The sequence below is a fragment of the Bos grunniens genome, chromosome 5, assembly GCF_055505025.1.
Source record: "Bos grunniens cultivar Pamir isolate PY7600 chromosome 5, Bosgru_T2T1.0, whole genome shotgun sequence".
Classification (NCBI taxonomy): domain Eukaryota; kingdom Metazoa; phylum Chordata; class Mammalia; order Artiodactyla; family Bovidae; genus Bos; species Bos grunniens.
The window spans coordinates 85937436-85956104 of NC_141169.1; the positions used below are offsets into that span (position 1 = coordinate 85937436).

Genomic DNA, 18669 nt, shown 5'->3' on the forward strand with positions numbered 1-18669 from the left:
TTTGGGATTTTCCAGGCAAGAGTACGTGGTCAAATGGTCATATGGTCAAATGATCTTTGACAAGGGTGCCAAGACTACAAAATGGAGAAAGAACAGTCTCTTTAATAAATAATGCTGGAAAACTGCAAAACGGTAAAGTTGGACTCTTATTTTACACTATATACAAAAATCAATCCAAAATGGATTGAAGACCCCAAACTATATAACGCCAGAAGATAACTCTAGAAGAAAACCATAGCAGAAAAGCTTCCTGACAATGGAGTTGGCAAAGATTTCTTGAATATGATACCAAAAGCATAGACAACAAAAGCAAAAGTAGACAAAGAGCACTACATCAAACTTACAAACTTTTGTGCATCAAAGGACATAATCAACAGAATGAAGAGGCAACCCACGAAATGGGAGAAAATATTTGCAAATCATATCTATTACTTTAATTTTGGCAAAGGACTTGAATAGACATGCTTCAAAGATGATACACAAATGGCCAGTAAGCATATGAAAGATGCTTCAAATACTAATCATCAGAAATGCAAGTCAAAACCACAGTGAGATATCACCTTGCACCTATTAGAATAGCTACTATCAGAAATCAGAAAATAACATGTTGGCCAAGATATAGAGAAACTGGAACCTTAGTACATTGTTAGTAGGACTGTAAAATGATGTAACCGCTGTGTAAAACAGTATGATGACTCCTCAAAAACTTAAGAAATAGAACTCTATATGATCCAGCAATCCAACATCTGGGCATATTTCTAAAGGAATTGAAAGCAGGGTCTTGAAGAGATATTTGCACACCAATATTCATAGCAAAAATGTTCAATGTTCACAACAGTCAAGAGGTGGAAGCAACTCAAATGTCCATCAATAAACAAATAGATAAACATTGTGGTCTAGGCATACAATGGGATATTTTATTCAGCTTTAAAGGAAGGAAATCCTGCCACATGCTACAACATGGATGAACTCTGAGGACATTATGTTAAGAAAAATAAGCCAGTTACAAAAAGACAAATACTGTATGATTCCACTTACATAAGCTATCTAAAGTAGTCAGATTCACAGACACAGAAAATAGAATGGTGATTACCAGGGGCTGAGAGAAGGGGAAAGGGGGAGTCGTTCAATGGACATAGAGTTTCAGTAAGTAGATGAGAAAGTTCTGAAGCTCTGTTTCATAAAATGTGAATATACTCAACACTACTAATGTACACTTAAAATTGTTATTATGGTAAATTTTACATCATGTGTTTTTCAAACCACAATAAAAACAGAACGTGTTTTATTTTTCTTTTTCAAAAACTAACCATTTAAATTTTCCAACCCACCTGTTATTTATGGTGACTTCACAAAATAGAAGAATAGTAGCTATTACATTTCTGTGTAACTTCCAGAAGGGTCTGCCCATTATCTAACAAGACTGAAATCAGTCACCATCCTTTTTTCTCAGTTAAATCAATGGAAATGGTCTTTGGATTGTCTTCTTTGAAGCTTAAAATTGTTTTCTGCTTATTCTTCTACCTGAAATCTATTTGAAGCTCTAGAGAGATGGCAGAAGATGCACATAACTGCTTTAAAGCACATTTGTTTGTTTTACTGCTTACACCCTTCTATTGGTGAACCTTTTATCTTAGCTTGATTGTGACTTCTTACCTCCTATTTAATTCACATTTGAGTCAGACAGGGTTTGGTACCTGGTGATAGTTTTAGTTATATAAATAAACTCATGAAGCTTTGAAAACTTTATTAATAATATAACAAACCTATAGTTCCCAAATGTTAGGGTTCTTACCTCTAACAGTTTTAAACAGTTAGCGATTTCTTTCTTCAAATTTTCTTCAGCCAAGTCACGGGATCTTTCTTCAAGCTTCACTCTTTTCTCCAAGGTGAACCAGTCGCATTTAAATCCCAAAGATAATCTGAGAAATTCGGCCTATTGTCAAAATAATGTGATGGTGAGGGGAGAACGTGGGATGTAGTCAAATATGTCAGCTTAATACCAAATTACACTGAAGCATATCTTTCTCCTCCCAGTGACATAATGCTGGCATGCATGAGCTTTACCTGTACTTTGTCATGGCCAAGCCAAAAGACAACACAGGAAGGACAGCTTATGAAAAAGCATACAGGGACTGTAGGCAAGTGATTCTGAAACATTTTTTTTGTTAAAGAAAAAATATTTGCTTGAAACTTACCTCTACCTCCTTCTCATTAGCAGAAGCACTAGAGAATAAGAGAAAGAACTTATTCAAACATAGTTCAACAGAAATGCAAAAAATGTGAGCATGCTGTAAGAGTAAGAACTTACTTGTCACTTTGTCTAAAGTTAACCGACTTCACAGGAAGAGAGGAAAGAGCAGCACCTATTAAAGACAGTAGAACAGTATTTGGTTAAAAAGGATTAACAGCTAAGGGCACATTCAACCAAACGTTGTTATCAAACAAAGGCATTTCATTGACACATGTCTGAGAAGCTTGCCAGCTAATAATGCGTGCATGCATGCTCAGTCGCTCAGTCATGTCCGACTCTTTGTGATCCCATGGACTGCAGCCCACCAGGCTTCTCTGTCCATGGGATTCTCCAGGCAAGAACACTGGAGTGGGTAGACATTTCCTCCCCCAGGGGATCTTGCCAACCCAGGGATTGATTCTTTGTCTCCTGCATTGGCAGGAAGATCCTTTACCACTGACCCACCTGGGATGTCCCTCAGCTAATAATACATCTGCTTAAATATTAATATAAGATAATGTTGTGCTACGTTATGCTTTGGGGATTATGATGATGTTAAAATTGTTGGCTCGCATTTCAGCATATGAATAGTGTTTGAAACCTGAAGATGTCTCAGAATCATGGGACAGCCCAGTTTGTTCTTCCTGTATTTGAATGTTTATTTAATTTAATTCCATGGTTAAATGCATACCTTCCTCTGGTACCCTGGTCCTCCTACAGATCAAGGGTTTAAAAGCAGCAACAACATGAAGAGTAATGATTCTAGTAGTAGTAATATTAATAATAATAATAATAACAGTAACAATAACAGCAAGAATAAACATGATTGTTGCTGTTGTTGTTCACTGGCTAAGTCATGTCTGACTTGTTGCAACCCCATGGACTGCAGCGCTCCAGGCTTCCCTATTCTTCACTATCTCCTTGAGTTTGCTCAAACTCATGTCCACTGAGTGAATGATGTTATCTAACCATCTCATCCTCTATCATCCCTTTCTCCTCTTTCCTTCAATCTTTCCCAGCATCAGGTCTTTTCCAATGAGTCAGTTGTTCGCATTAGGTGGCCAGTATAAATATGATATCCCAATCATTTCCCACAGGTTTATTATAGGCCAGTCCCAGAACAAGACTCTTTACACATATTAATGATACTCTTCACTATTTTGCAAAGAACACAATATTAGTTATTAAGAGCATTAGATTTAGAGTTGAAAAAACCTAGTTTAAATCCTAGCTTTTGTGGACAAAGAATGTCACCTGTCATTTCAGTAAACAAAAGATGTTGTTGTCATCAAGCCATCAGGGATTTAAGATGGAGAAAAGCAGGACATAGGCCCTAGACAGTTAAGGTGAATATCAAAGGAATGATTGTAATAAGTTCAGACTCTTGTATCTTCCCATGCACAGAAAAGTGCTAAATTCATTAACTTGAGATGTCTGGGTTTTTTACAATTAGCAGTAATCTTTCGATGTTGGATGGCCTGGTGGTTTTTTGTTGCTGTTTTTTTTTTGGCACAACTTCATCAAACCATCCACAAAATAAGGATGATTTTTCTGTTTTTCTACAGTAGTTTTTATGAGAACTTTCATCAGGCACTTTTCTAAGTGCTTTTTATATCATTTACTCAATCCTCATATCCAGCCTTCTGTGGTAGGTTCCTTCTTACCTACAGTTTATAGGCTATGAAACTGAATCACAGCTTACCTATTTCAAACAGGCATTGGGGAGAACTAAATGGAACTATGCACATAAAGAATTTTGCCTAGTACTTAGCACAGTCTATTCATAAAGGGCACATTGATTTTTGAAAGTGAAAGTGAAAGTCGCTCAGTCATGTCCGACTCTTTGTGACCCCATGGACTATACGTGTCCATGGAATTCTCCGGGCCAGAATACTGGAATGGGTAGTTATTCCCTTTTCCAGGGTAACTTCTCAACCCAGGGATTGAACCCAGCTCTGCCGCATTGCAGGCAGATTCTTTACCAGCTGAGCCACCAGGGAAGCCCAAGAATACTAGAGTGGGTAGCCTCTCTCTTCTAAAGAGGATCTTCCTGACCCAGGAATCAAACAGGGGTCTCCTGCATTACAGGCAGGTTCTTTACCAGCTGAGCTACCAGGGAAATGGCAAACCACCCCAGTATTCTTGCCTGGAGAACCCCATGGACAGAGGAGCCTGGTGGGCTACAGTCCATGGGGTCGCAAGAGTCGGACACGACTTACCGACTAAACCACCAACACATTGTTTTTTACTCATCATTTCCACTTTGCAAATGAAGAAATTAAGACTCAGGTTAAACAACTTTCTGAAGTCACAGCAAGTAAGAGTGACAGAGCATAGTGTTTGATTTCCAAAGGCAGAACTCTGTCCACTATTCCATCCTAATAGGAAGATGGGGAGAGAAGCAAATTAACACTCATTCTTTAAATACTGGCTTATTTGCTTTTAGATGGGACAATAAAAAAACGATCTTAGATTAGAGCTGCTGAGAGTTCACTACTAACACTGGCATTTTTTTAAAACATTATTTATTTGGCTACTGGGGTATTAGTGGTGGCACACAGGATCTTCGGCCTTCCTTAAGGCATGCAGTATGTTTAGTTGAGGCATGTAAACTCTTAGCTGTGCCATGTGGGATCTAGTTCTCTGACCAGGAATTGAACCCAGGCCCTCTGCACTGGGAGTGTGGAGTTTTGGCCACTGATCATCAGGGAAGTCCCAACACTGGCACAGCTTTTAGTTCACAATAGGGCACTAGTTATTACCAGACCTTTAGGCTTAACAGGCAATGCAATGTAAATATGGCATTCTGAAAATGATACAAATTGAATCAAAGTTAGTTCTATTTGGCTGGTCTTATCTACAGATGCAGAGTTATAGGGGGCTTCCCAGGTGGCTCAGATGGTAAAGAATCTGCCTGCAATGCAGGAGACTCAGGTTCAGTCCCTGGGTCAGGAAGATCCCCTGGAGAAGAAAATGGCAACGCACTCCAGTATTCTTGTCTGAAGAATCCCATGGACAGAGGAGCCTCGTAGGCTCAAGTCCATGGGGTCACAAAGAGTTGGCTTGCCGTATCTTTACTGAGAAAGATCTCTCCCTTAAAACCTACCAGCAGGGAATAAAAGTTAATGTGGGGAGTTGGAAGAGAACATTCCTTACCTCCTGCAGCACATTCTTTCCTGTGCTCATCTATTGTTTCTGGATCCTTTTTGGCTTCCTAAAAACATAAGGAGATTTTATTGCTGTACATAGAGTGGAAATCCTTCATATGCAATAATTTCTTGGCTTCCTGTCCTCTCCTGCCCTACCCTGTTCAAAAACAAAATATGCCATGAACTGTGTTAGGGATTAAGAAAAGAGGACTGGCTCCAGGGGGGTTTCCAGTCTAGTTGAGGCATAAAAAAAAACAGAAATACCTGAAAAGCTGCAAATGTGATACCAATTACCACAAAGAAGACTAGGATTAAGTGCCTGCCAAATGAGATACAAATATGTGCTTTGCAAAGGGAGGAGAGAGACATATGGCTTGAGAAGCATGGAATGTCTCTGCAGGCAAAGAACAAGTTGGAGCTTGAGGGAGAGGCAGGACTGAATGAATGAAAAGGGGGCGGTAATCTAGGACTTTCACACGCAGCATTCCAAATGGGTTGTTGGGGAAATTTTGACAAAATAACTGCTAAAATGAGACTCAGATGTAGGGAATGGACATGTGGATACAGGGGTAGAAGGGGAGAGTGGGACGACTTGGGAGATTAGGACTGACATATATACAGTACCATGTGTAAACTAGACAGTGGAAGGAATCTGCTGTATAACATAGGGAGCTTAACTCAGTGCTCTGTGATGACCTAGGAGGTGGGATGGGGAAGGAGTGGGAGGGGGGTCTACGAGGCAAGGGATCTATGTATGTATACAGCTGATTCACTTCATTGTACAGCAGAAACTAACAGAACATTGTAAAGCAATTATACTTCAAAAAAAAATATTGTGCTGTTTGGCTTTTACTCCATCTGAATATACTCTAAGGTCACTGACCAACTGTCCCACAAAGGCGTCTATGCAACAAGAATCACCACAATAGCAGTTGTACTCCACTGCCTGGGGAAATCTAAAGGAGAAGCTATAGGTTACAATTATTTTCGGATAATTATTATTCAACATTCTCAAAATTTTTCCATATTTCCTTATTTTGGCCAAGACAGATTTCCTTCGTAGGGCCCTGGATACCACATCACATCATTTTTGGACAATTGAAACTAAGATTTTGATAAAATATAACAAATGCAATAATGCAAGTAAAACACTGGATCATTTGTATCAATTAATTTTTTTTAATCCTCTCTTAATCCTATGATGTCTTCCAGTGATGTCATTTTCCTCTTCTTCTGTGCTTCCTGGCTATGCTTCTTCTGGGAAGAGCTGGCAGCTGTTGGACACTGTTGAAGAGTTGTTCCAGTTCTTCATCTCCCATTGTGATCTGTGAACTACTCTGCCCCTGCACCCAACACTCCTAGGAACGTGCCCTCCCCAGTTATCAGTGACCTCCCTACTGCCAACCCCAATGAATACTTTTCAGTCAGTATCTTACTTAAGCTCACTGTAGCATCTAAAATGATCTAGAATCCCCTTCTTGAAGGTTTTTCAGCCCTTGGCTTCCCTTTCCTTATGTCCACCAATCACTACAATAGCTCCTTCTCCGTCTCCTTTGCCACTGGCCTCCTCTTATTTGACACTGGAATCAAGAGTCCATTATCCTCTGTTCTCTCTCTCTGCCTGCCCTCCTTTCTTGGGAAATCTCATCCACGTGCTTGGTTTTTTGCTGATAACTCACAAATATATCTCTGTTCCCAAAGTCCCATTGATGAGTTTACAAATATGGGTATATAGCTTATCTATAAAATCTCCTTACAGACTGTTGATGATATCACATATCAACCTGAAACTTATCTCAAATTAATTAAATTTACCCCACAAATTCTTCTTACTCTTTCCCTCTCTCATGTTGTTCTACTCATTCTGTAGGTTAAGCTGTAAACCTGAGTATGTACCTTTTCCCAGGCCCCTAATTATCAGTCACTATGTACTGTGAATGTTATTCCATAAATATCTCTCAAAAAAGTCTCATTTTTTTATTATCACTAAATTCATACTATCTTCATATCTCGAATTATTCCAATAGCATTCTAACCAGTCCCCTACTTACATTACTACATTTTCTCATCCATTATTTAAGTTTTTTCTTTTTCTTTTTGAAATGAGAAAAAAAAAAATGTTTTCTTGAAAGACTACTGTGAAAGACTGCTGCTGCTGCTGCTGCTGCTAAGTTGCTTCAGTCACATCTGGCTGTGTGACTCCATAGACAGCAGCCTACCAGGCTCCCCTGTCCCTGGGATTCTCCAGGCAAGAACACTGGAGTGGGTTGCCATTTCCTTCTCCAATGTATGAAAGTGAAAAGTGAAAGTGAAGTTGCTCAGTCGTGTCCGACTCTTAGCGACCCCATGGACTGTGGCCTACCAGGCTGCTCCGGCCATGGGATTTTCCAGGCAAGAGTACTGGAGTGGAGTGCCATTGCCTTCTCCAACTATAAAAGACTAGAGGATTTGAATTTTCCTCTGTCCATTTTTTAATAAGAGGCAACTATTTTGGGCATGTCTGCTAGCTAACACTACACTTTGGGTATAATTTATATTACAAAGAATTATTCCAAACCACATATCCAATTACTCTACTCCCTTTACCATAAAATTTTTATCTCATTACTTCAAATGTATACATGTCACAACCTTCTCTCAACCTGGGTTATTAATAGTTACATGAGTCTCTGTTTCTTATAATCAAATAGGCCGAACTAAAACAATGTTAGTTTAACTGCAGTCTAATTACTGAGTAATTGTATGTTTCTTCCCTTAATTACAGAATATCTTTAAGATAGGTATCACTTTTATTTAGCCTTATTTATTAATGCATTCATTTATGTAAGAGGACTTTAGAGATAGATATTTAGCTTGTTTCCAGTAGACCTTTAATGGATAAATGAGTGAACAAATGCAAGAAAGAATGAAAGAAAAACCAGTGTGGAATCAGGAGGTCCTACCTCTGACTCTACTGTGTGACCCTGGATGCTCCGGCCTCAACTTCTTCATCTATAAAATATTGCTATAACTAAATTCTATGAACCTCATAATATTTTGAAAGGATAAATTGAAATAATGCTTTTAAGCGTATTTTGCAAACTCAAAGGGCCAGTTCTACCATTGTAATGTATCATTACTTTTATTGTTAACACGTATATATTACCTGAATCAACATGCTTTTTTCTCCACTCACAGAGCCTTGCAGTTCAATGTTTTCAGGAGCTGGACTTCCGCCTGTAAGAAGGAGGAAACACACCAAACACTGTGGGGCGAGGAGGGTTACAAGGAAAAGAGGAAGAAATACTGAGGGTGGCAATGTGGGCAGACACCTACGTGGCAAAGGGTTTAATATGTGTTCCCAAAGAAGCCAGCCACGCAAAATTTCTTAACAAATGAATATTTGTATAAATCATTATCAAGTACATTACAGTTCACATAGATACAGGGAAATTACAAAAAGAAATGGCATAAATTAAAAGTGTGAATACAAATGCTTGTGCCATACAAATACTTGTATGGCCTTCAAATAATAGGGTTTTTAAACTACTTTTTAAGGCTGATGCTGCTTTTTTAATCAAACACACTACTAGTATAATTATAGAAACAGAATGAAAGAAGGATAAACAATTACTTAGTTGTTGTTGCTTAGTCACTAAATCCTGCCCAACTAGTTTGCTCCTCCATGGTGTGTAGCCCGCCAGTCTGCCGGAGTGAACTGCCGTTTCCTTCTCCAGGGGGATCTCCCTGATCTGGGGACTGAACCTGCATCTCCTGCGCTGGCAGGTAGATTCTTTACCACTGAGCCAGCTAAGCTGGCTCTTCCCTTACCAGGGTAGCTAGCTTTTTTTAATAGCTTGACAAACATGTTTTAAAAAATTATATATGCAGGGCTGATGACGAAGTATGATATCCTTCCAAAACATAGTATCTTTCTAAGCAAAATGTCATCAAACTAAGATAAAGAGATGCACTTTTAATTTATGCCATTCCTTTTTGTAATTTCCCTGTATTTATTTGTACTGTAATGTACTTGATAATGGAGAAGGCAATGGCACCCCACTCCAGTACTCTTCCCTGGAAAATCCCATGGATGAAGGAGCCTGGTAGGCTGCACACCATGGGGTCGGTAAGAGTCGGACACGACTGAGCGACTTCCCTTTCACTTTTCACTTTCATGCATTGGAGGAGGAAATGGCAACCCACTCCAGTGTTCTTGCCTGGAGAATCCCAGGGACAGAGGAGCCTGGTGGGCTGCCGTCTATGGGGTCGCACAGAGTTGGACACGACTGAAGAGACTTAGCAGCAGCAGCAGCAGCAGCAGCAGCAGCAGTACTTGATAATGATTTTCCTCTTCACATTATCAAGCACATTACAGTACAAATTTAGTTCAGTCCAGACACAAAGGTCAGCAGCAATAGTTAGATTTTGTTTCTTTCTTTTCAAGAAAACAGAATAACTAAAGGATGTACTCAATTTTTAAAATTTATATGGAAATAAGAACGAAATGGTAACCACTATCTTCAAAGACATAAAAATCTTCCCTATGGAAAATTTATATTTAAAAATATTTTAAGACTGATAGTAGATTCATATAGTCCATAAATCAAAAGTATAAGATGTTTATCAGTGAAAATTTTCTCTCCCATCATGCCCACCAGAAAGCTCATTGACTCATAGACAATGTTACTAATTTCTGTCTAGCTTTGTAGAGATATTTTATATATATATTATATGTACAAAAACCTTTTTCTATTCTTTCACAAATATTTACATGCAATACATAGGGCTTTGTACTCTAGTGCTTTTCCCTAAGAAACAATAGTTCTTTGATATTCTTCCAAGAAAAACGTTGCCTTCTGTATGTTTTACAAATGCATATTCGTATTCCATTACTTGGACATGCCAAAATATGTTAGTCTTCTACTGATAGTTAACTTGTTTCCATTATTTGTTATTATAAACAATGCTGCAATAAATCAACTTCCATATATGTCATATAGTATGTGTGTACTTAGATCTACAGGATAAATTCCCAGAAACCAATTATTTTATCATGGGATACATACATTTATGACCAACCTAGACAGCATATCAAAAAGCAGAGACATTACTTTGCCAACAAATGTCCATCTAGTCAAAGCTATGGTTTTTCCAGTAATCATGTATGGATGAGAGTTGGACTATAAAGAAAGCTGAGTGCTGAAGAATTGATGCTTTTGAACTGTGGTGTTGGAGAAGACTCTTGAGAGTCCCTTGGACAGCAAGGAGATCAACCAGCCCATCCTAAAGGAAATCAGTCCTGAATATTCATTGAAAGGGCTGATGCTGAAGCTGAAACTCCAATACTTTGGCCACCTGATGGGAAGAGCTGACTCGTTGGAAAAGACCCTGATGCTGGGAAAGATTGAAGGCAGAAGGACAAGGGGGAAACAGAGGATGAGATGGTTGGATTGCATCACCGACTCAATGGATATGAGTTTGAGTAAACTCCAGGAGTTGGCAATGGACACGGAGGCCTGGCGTGCTGCAGTACATGGGGTTGCAAAGAGTGGGACACGACTGAGCAACTGAACTGACGTACATTTAAATTTTGGGTAGATATTGGCAAATTCCTCTCCATACTAATTATAATAAATTACATTCCTTGCAGCAATGGACGAGAAATTCTTTTTCTTCCAACAATCTTATCAGAAGTGTGCAAACAAATTGTTCTATCTTTATCTACATGATAGGTAAAAAATGGTATCCTGGTGTAGTTTTAATTAAAATTTTTCTTATTTGGTGTGAGATAGAATGTAAAGATATTCTTTAGTTAAATGAAGGAATGGATTCCATTTCTACAATTTTACAGCTCCTTTAACTTAGCACCTATATCTCAAATTTAATTGACAATTTAACTTTTGATGAATTTTCCTTAATTGACACTTTAGGTAGAAATGGGAGTCTACATTTCCCAAGGGTATCAACTGTAGTGATGCCTAACAGGGAACGGTTGAGAATAACCTCTTTATTTTCAGACTCAAATGGCAGAAAAGGAGGATCTAATGCATTGTCTAGGACTTCCCTGGTGGCTCAGACGGTAAAGTGTCTGTCTACGATGCAGGAGACCCAGGTTCGATCCCTGGGTTGGGAGGATCCCTTGGAGAAGGAAATGGCAATCCACTCCAGTACTATTGCCTGGAAAATCCCATGGACATGGCATGGCAACTGACTCCAGTCCCTACAGTCCATGGGGTCGCAAAGAGTCGGACACGACTGAGCATTGTCTAGTTAATTACTGCCTCCTGAGTGGACCATCACTAATTGGTCCATCCTCTTTTCTTTTAATATCCAGTTTTTATTTTATTTTTAAATGAGCTGCCAGTCCAGGTTCGATGCACGATACTGGATGCTTGGGGCTAGTGCACTGGGACGACCCAGAGGGATGGTATGGGGAGGGAGGAGGGAGGAGGGTTCAGGATGGGGAACACATGTATACCTGTGGCAGATTCATTTTGATATTTGGCAAAACTAATACAATTATGTAAAGTTTAAAAATAAAATAAAATAAAAAATAAATAAATAAATAAAATTTTTTTGACCATGCTACATAGCACGCAGGATCTGAATTCCCCCACCGGGGAATGAACCATGGCCCCTGCAGTGTAAGCACAGAGTCTTAGTCACTGGACAACCAGAGAAGTCCTGGTCCATCCTTTTAACCCAGTAAATTCTAATGAGGATTCTGAGAATTTCCTAAGTAAGTGATTTCACAACTGCATCACAGCTGAGACTCAGGTGTGTCCAATAAATTTTGGCCATAAGAAGATATTTAAATCCTATTAAAATACATTGTAAGTTTTATTCTAAATATAGAGTTGGGAAAAAGTTGGTAACATTGTCATATATGAAGGCCATGGTCACCTCTTAGAGTTCTTTTCTTCAGACTCTGTCTTCAAAATTCTTTTATAAGACAATATTACTCAGCCACTGACGATAGTTACTCCGCTAGCTTCCAGGTTTGTTTCGTGTTTTAGAATGGAAACTGTGCTTGAACCCTTCAACAGCTTACCTTGGATCTTGGTCACAGCAAAAGCTGATCTTTTATCTTCCTCTTTCTCATAGAGTGGTTTACAGTCAAGGTCACCAGAAGCCATATGCAAAATTTCTGATCCAGAATCTATCAACAGGAAGAAACTAACAGCATGAATACTATGCAAAAGATTATTTGCTTATGTCCTTTTCACTTGTATACACCTCAGGAGATCACAAGATATCCAAGCTTATGGTTATAATATTAACATTCTAATTTTTTAAAGGAGGTGTTAAATAATATAGCATTTATTGAAATAGAGTACAGCTTTCTGCTTATGGGATCTTTCGTACAATATCCTCAGTTTTTTTCTGTTTCCTCATATTTACTTATTTTTTCCCCAAACTTTAAACTTTTCATTTTGAACTGGGGTATAGCCGATTAACCATGTTGTGATAGTTTCAGATGGACAGCAAAGGAACTCAGCCATGCATATACAGGTATCCATTCTCCCCAAAACCTCGCTTCCATCCAGGCTGGCACAAAACATTGAGCAGAGCTCCATGCACTGTTCAGCAAGTCCTTGTTGGTTATCCATTTTCAATATAACAGACTAACAGTCTTATTTTTATATCTTTTCTAATCTACTTACCACTTGAAGTTACAGTACTTTCTGTGGATGAAGTGTGACCAGGAGATGGTAGGGTAGAATATTCCCTGTCAAAAAAGTAGAAGTAATATTTTTGGAGTGTTGGGTCCAAAGAATTCTCTTAGAAATTATGGAATATGCGTCCAAATTCACACACAAACAAATAGGCAAACCTGGATTGGGGCTGGCTCTCAGAACATAAGTATTCAACACCATTCTCCTTAAGGGAAAAAAAAAGAGAGAAAGAGAGAGAGAGAGAAATAAGTTTAACAATTTGACATTTTCCATTCCAGAGAGGTTGTGTTAAGCAAATATTTTCATACAGTTTTAAATGAACCCATATTTGCTTTGCTCTTGTGGAGAGGATATGGGAATGTGATGCTATAGGGCAGATGGATATACATACTTACTCAAAGCTGTACTTTCAAAAAAAAAGTCCAATTTTAACTATACTTATAAGTCCAATATTCAAATAAAATATAAATTCTTGGGCAAAACAAATTCTAATCGTAAAGGGCAGACAGAGTTTCTATCCTGAACTTAAATTTTCTTTAAACAGAACTAGGTGGGCATTCTAGGTGGGTATGAAACAACATTTCTATTTATGGAACTATTACTCAACCTAAAACTTTTGACCTGTTGATTTAAAAATGGTTCTCAATTTTCTAGATAGATCCATAATACATTTAAAGTTTATCCAAGTCTCAAAGTTCTGAGGGATTATATCTATGTCAGCTCCTCTTATTTGGGGCTCAAAAAGAGCTTTAACACAATTGTGGTCCCCCTACCCCCCCAAAAAAATTTGTGGTCCCAGTCTGCCAGGGTAAGTATTTGAAAGTCTCATTTGAGCTTTGTAATCTCCATCGAGTTCCTAGTTTGGAGGGAACTTTAGGAGATTAGGTTTACTGATTCTCTTTCAAAAAAAAAAAAAAGCAGTGGGAACATAGATTCACTTTTTGCTGTTGTTATTTAGTCGCTAAGTCATGTCCAACTCTGCAACCCCATGGACTGTATCCTGCCAGGCTCCTCTGTCCTTGGGGTTTCCCAGACAAGAATACTGGAGTGGATAACTATTTCCTTCTCCAGGGGATGTTCTCAACCCAGGGATCAAGCCCATATGTTCTGCTTGGCAGGCAGATGCTTTACCACTGAGCCACCTGGGAAGCCCCAGATTCACTTATTCTCTTTCAAAAAATACGGTGGGAACACGGGTTCCTCTTTAATAAAAAGTTCTACTAATAAATATATTTTATTATGATTTGATTTATTTAGGAAAACAAATAAGAATTTAATAAATTAAAACTGAAATCACTTGGATATATCCAAAATCTGCACAGACAATGCAAAAATAAAGATATTTAAATTTCCATAATCAAACACAGAACTTCTCATTAGGTGTCATAACATATAATAGGTTTCAATAGAGGCCTGCTGTATACCATATACCATATTGAGAATCTGTCCAAGAAAAGATTGACTTCACAGAAAGGTAAAGGCTTAGCAAGAGTTTGCTGAATATATAGTTATCCAGTACAAAAAACAATAGCTTACATCTGTACAGCATACTACAATTTATTAATCCCTTTTATATACCGTCTCAATTCACTCCACAACCTTATGCAATAGATTTTAATGAGAAAAAAATTTTTTACTTATTTCAGGTGAGGAAAGTAAAGCCAATGAATAAAGTAATTTCCCAGGAGCATTCAGAATGGTAGTGCCAGCCTCTAAACTGTCTGAACAATCAGACTAAATATAGTGTCCTCTTCATTGTAAACAGAACTGTCTCTGAAACACCCTAAGGCTATTGGAGAGGCAGAGACTTTCCATCGATTATCTTTGACTGATAAATGACTTGAATATAAACTTCCAAAATGTTCACCTCAAATGTTAAGAAAACTCCACAAATCAAACCTGCACAGTAAGAATTTATACCTAACCCCCTGACACTGGGAAAGACTGAAGGCAGGAGGAGAAGGGGGTGACAGAGGATGAGATGGTTGAATCACATCACTGACTCAGTGGACATGAGTTTGGGCAAACTCTGGGAGATAGTGAAGGACAGGGAGGCCTGGCGTGCTGCAGTCCGTGGGGTCACAAAGAGTGGGACACAATTTAGTGACTGAACAATAATAACAACAACTTGTATATGTAAATGTTAGGCAATCTTCTCTTTTATTTCATCTTGTCCCTGCTTTAAACGTCTTTGTGTCAGACTATATGTGACTGAAGTCCCTTGTGGCACCAGTTTAATTCAACAACTTTCAGCAAAGGCCTAGTTTGTGCCAGAAACAGCCTTGCGTTGTTTCTGGCACAAAACTGAAAGCCTGAAAGAGACCAGAAACACAGTCCTTGTCCCAGAGGAACTCATAGGCCAGTCAAAAAGACAAATATGCAAAACAAATACTTCATAAATTATAAGCAGTGTTGCATAGAGGAATGCACAGAACAGAGTAGAAAAATATGTGCATTAAATTTTGAAGAGAAATTACATTTTATATGCCACTGGTAGCTAAATAATATTGGCTCTGTCCTTGAGATATTTAAATATATTGTACTAGTAATTATTATATGTTTATTTAACTATCTACCAATACATATGTAAAAAAATGAAGCTGTAAAATAGGAAAAAATTAGACATTCTTCATTTTCATTGAGTATCCTCCATAAAAATCAACGAGCATTGAGTCCTTAATAATAATAATAAATCAGGCCCATTTAACACTTCATAACATAGAAATCTATTATTATATGTGACTTGAAATAGCACTTATTACTGTGTTATAAATAATAATAATATATGCAATAATTATACTGTACTAACTAAAAACCTAAGTTTGTCAGGAAAAATTCCTTTTTATACCAATCAGACATGAAACCTTATATTTGAATTTAAGAGATATGAAAGAGAATGCAGCTATTTTCTATTGAATTAAACTGATTTCCAATATTAAAGGAAAGAGAAAACATTATTTCTATAAGTTTTTTTTCTAAAAATTCTATTTAAAATCAAAATAATAAGTACAGAAAAAATACATTATATTAAAAATGAGTCTCATCTGTCATAATGCTCTGTGTAAAGCCCTTTTTTCATCCTAATTTTTATACATGAAACTGGTAAACATAAAATATTTATTGATTAAGTAACAATTCTGTGGTTTTGGATAAACATTATGTATTTAGTAGACATACATTACTGCATTGTTCTGTTGAAAAGATATTGGATATTACTGGATATTAGTCCCAATTCATGAATCATTATACATCTCACTGATCAAAAAAACAACCTAATACACAACATACCTCAATCCTAGATTTTCATATATTCAGCTAACATTTTTTCCTCCTTAGAAGAAGAGCCAGATAAAAGAAGGAGATTTTTATTTTTCCAAATTTAGAGTTAATAGTTCATGAAAGTTGGAGATATAGCCCCTCAGGGTGTCTGTGTGTGTGAAATAGGGGATGAAAAATAACTCAGCAAACACTTTCTACAATTATGCTCTTTTCTTCCAGTTTCAAAAGGCGCCCCTATTCAAACCAGTTTACTGAGCCCACAGGAGAACCTAACACACACAACAACTGCAGGATCTAGACAGATTATAAAAAAAGATAATTTACTGGATATATCTTAAAACCAAGGAAAATCAAGAAACTGACTAAATGCAAGAAAGAGAAAGTTCAGAAGAGAGAGACTTACTTACAGCACAAGATTGGCTCACATTAATGAGTCTAACACATGCTGACAGCCTAGAGCAGGAAGCATGTTCTTCCTGTTCAAGCCATTCAAATAGGAACCTGCATAACATTTACATGAGAATCTGTGGTGCAGCCCATTTGCTTTTGACAGTAAAAGTCTAATGTAGGGTAAGGGTGGGGTAGCCAACGTACTTATGGAACAAAGCGAGATAGTCTCCCACGGGCTGGGTCAGCAAATGCAAGACACACACACTCACCCCCTCTCACTTCAGCTTTCTCACATACGTACAGCAGCATTATTTTAATATCCAGTTCGAAAATATGAAGAAATAGCTTCTAAGATATTGAAAGTAAAGTGAAAGTGTTAGTTGCTCAATCATGTCTGACTCTTTGCCACCTCATGGACTTTAGCCCACCAGGCTCCTCTGTCCATGGAATTCTCCAGGCAAGAATACTGGAGAGGCTAGCCATTCCCTTCTCCAGGGATCTTCCCAACCCAGGGATCAAACTCCAGTCTCCTTCATTGCAGGCATGTTCTTTACCATCTGAGCCACCAAGAAGCTCTATCAGTATCAGTAAGGGCAATTAATAGGCCTAGATAATCTTCCAGGGTTACTCTTTTAGATGAAATGCTATTTTACCCATAGATTTTTATGATCAAAAACTCTTTCACTAAGAAACATTCATGTTACCAAGGTAACTTTCACTTTTAGATCCATTTTAGACAATTGACACTACTCAAGTAAATATGATTTTCTGAGAAAAAAAAACTGAACAAAGGGAGTCTGTATAGACTTATTTCATTCTAACTTAAAAAAAAATGCCCTTGACTTAGAGTCAAAGTTTCAATCTTCTAGAAAGAAAAGAATGTAAAATTGAATGTCAAAAGATTATAACTGCTGTAACCTAAATAAAACTAAATGCCTTCACAAGTTTTTTTTTTTCCCCGCAGTTTCTAACTCAAAGGACACCACACCTTGAGACCTACAGAACACACCCACCACTTCGAGGTTCATCTGCAATATAGTTATCAGCCAACTTCTACATGTTCCAATTTTGCAACTGGCAATGTTATTTATTCTCCAAGGTTATTAAAGCTGCACCCACACATAGCTTGAGAGAACAGGACAGACAATGGCCAGAAAATCTGAGATATTTTTAAATGGATTCTGTACTTTGCCTCATAAATCACCCTTTTCTAGTGATGGAAAAAACATGTAATTACATGAAGGAGACCTCAAAGCGATAGCAAAGCACTTAATATTTACGGTATGCTTTTTTTTGTGTGTAACAGTCAAATGGAAAACAAAAATTCATCTTCATATCCTTTAACCTATATCCTCTGAGCTTCATGCTATTGATAATCTTGATTTTGGGTGATAGCTGCTATTTCCCGAGTGCTTACTATGAACCAGGTACTTTAATATGTTATAAAGAGTCTTGTTGAGGTAAAATCTAAGACTCAGGTAGGTAGAGGGGAGAATCAGTTTCATTTCATGGTGCTAAGTCTCTTCAGTCATGTTTGACTCTTTTCGACCCCATGGACTGTAGTAGCCCACCAGTTTCCTCTGTCCATGGGATTCTCCAGGCAAGAATACTAGAGTGAGTTGCCATGCCTCCTCCAGGGAATCTTCCCAACCCAGGGATTGAACCCTCATCTCTTACATCTCCTGCATTGATGGACTGGTTTTTTACCACCAGCACCACCTGGGAAGCTCCCCCAAAATTTTTCTGGTCATACTACACGGCATGCAGGATCTTAGTTTCCTGACCAGGGATTGAACCTGCAACCCCTTGAAGTAGTAAGGTGGAGTCTTAACCACTGGACCACCAGGGATGTCCCAGGATTTTCATGAAGCATCTTAATTCTTGGAGTGTTGGGGGACACACACAGGTACCTAATCATGAATGCAGTTTTGCAAAGGCCCAGAAATCCTTTGGTTGCTGT

At 38.0% G+C, this 18669-nt stretch overlaps 1 protein-coding gene and 1 non-coding gene across 15 annotated transcripts in view; one reads left to right on the forward strand and one right to left on the reverse strand.

The window, feature by feature from the left end:
- IRAG2 (inositol 1,4,5-triphosphate receptor associated 2) overlaps positions 1 to 18669 on the reverse strand; it is a 109385-nt gene that overhangs the window by 16736 nt on the left and 73980 nt on the right. For all 14 annotated transcript variants that reach the window (XM_086401689.1, XM_086401692.1, XM_086401690.1 and 11 more), the window contains 8 exons: positions 13199 to 13245; positions 13029 to 13093; positions 12416 to 12523; positions 8528 to 8598; positions 5390 to 5447; positions 2312 to 2366; positions 2199 to 2226; positions 1796 to 1936 (listed from right to left, as the gene is read on the reverse strand). In XM_086401689.1, the coding sequence (XP_086257815.1) occupies positions 1796 to 1936; positions 2199 to 2226; positions 2312 to 2366; positions 5390 to 5447; positions 8528 to 8598; positions 12416 to 12523; positions 13029 to 13093; positions 13199 to 13245 (573 nt within the window). The remainder of the gene's footprint in view (positions 1 to 1795; positions 1937 to 2198; positions 2227 to 2311; positions 2367 to 5389; positions 5448 to 8527; positions 8599 to 12415; positions 12524 to 13028; positions 13094 to 13198; positions 13246 to 18669) is intronic.
- On the forward strand, positions 11426 to 11497 carry TRNAR-ACG (transfer RNA arginine (anticodon ACG)). The gene has a single exon. It is a non-coding gene; the product is annotated as a tRNA-Arg (tRNA).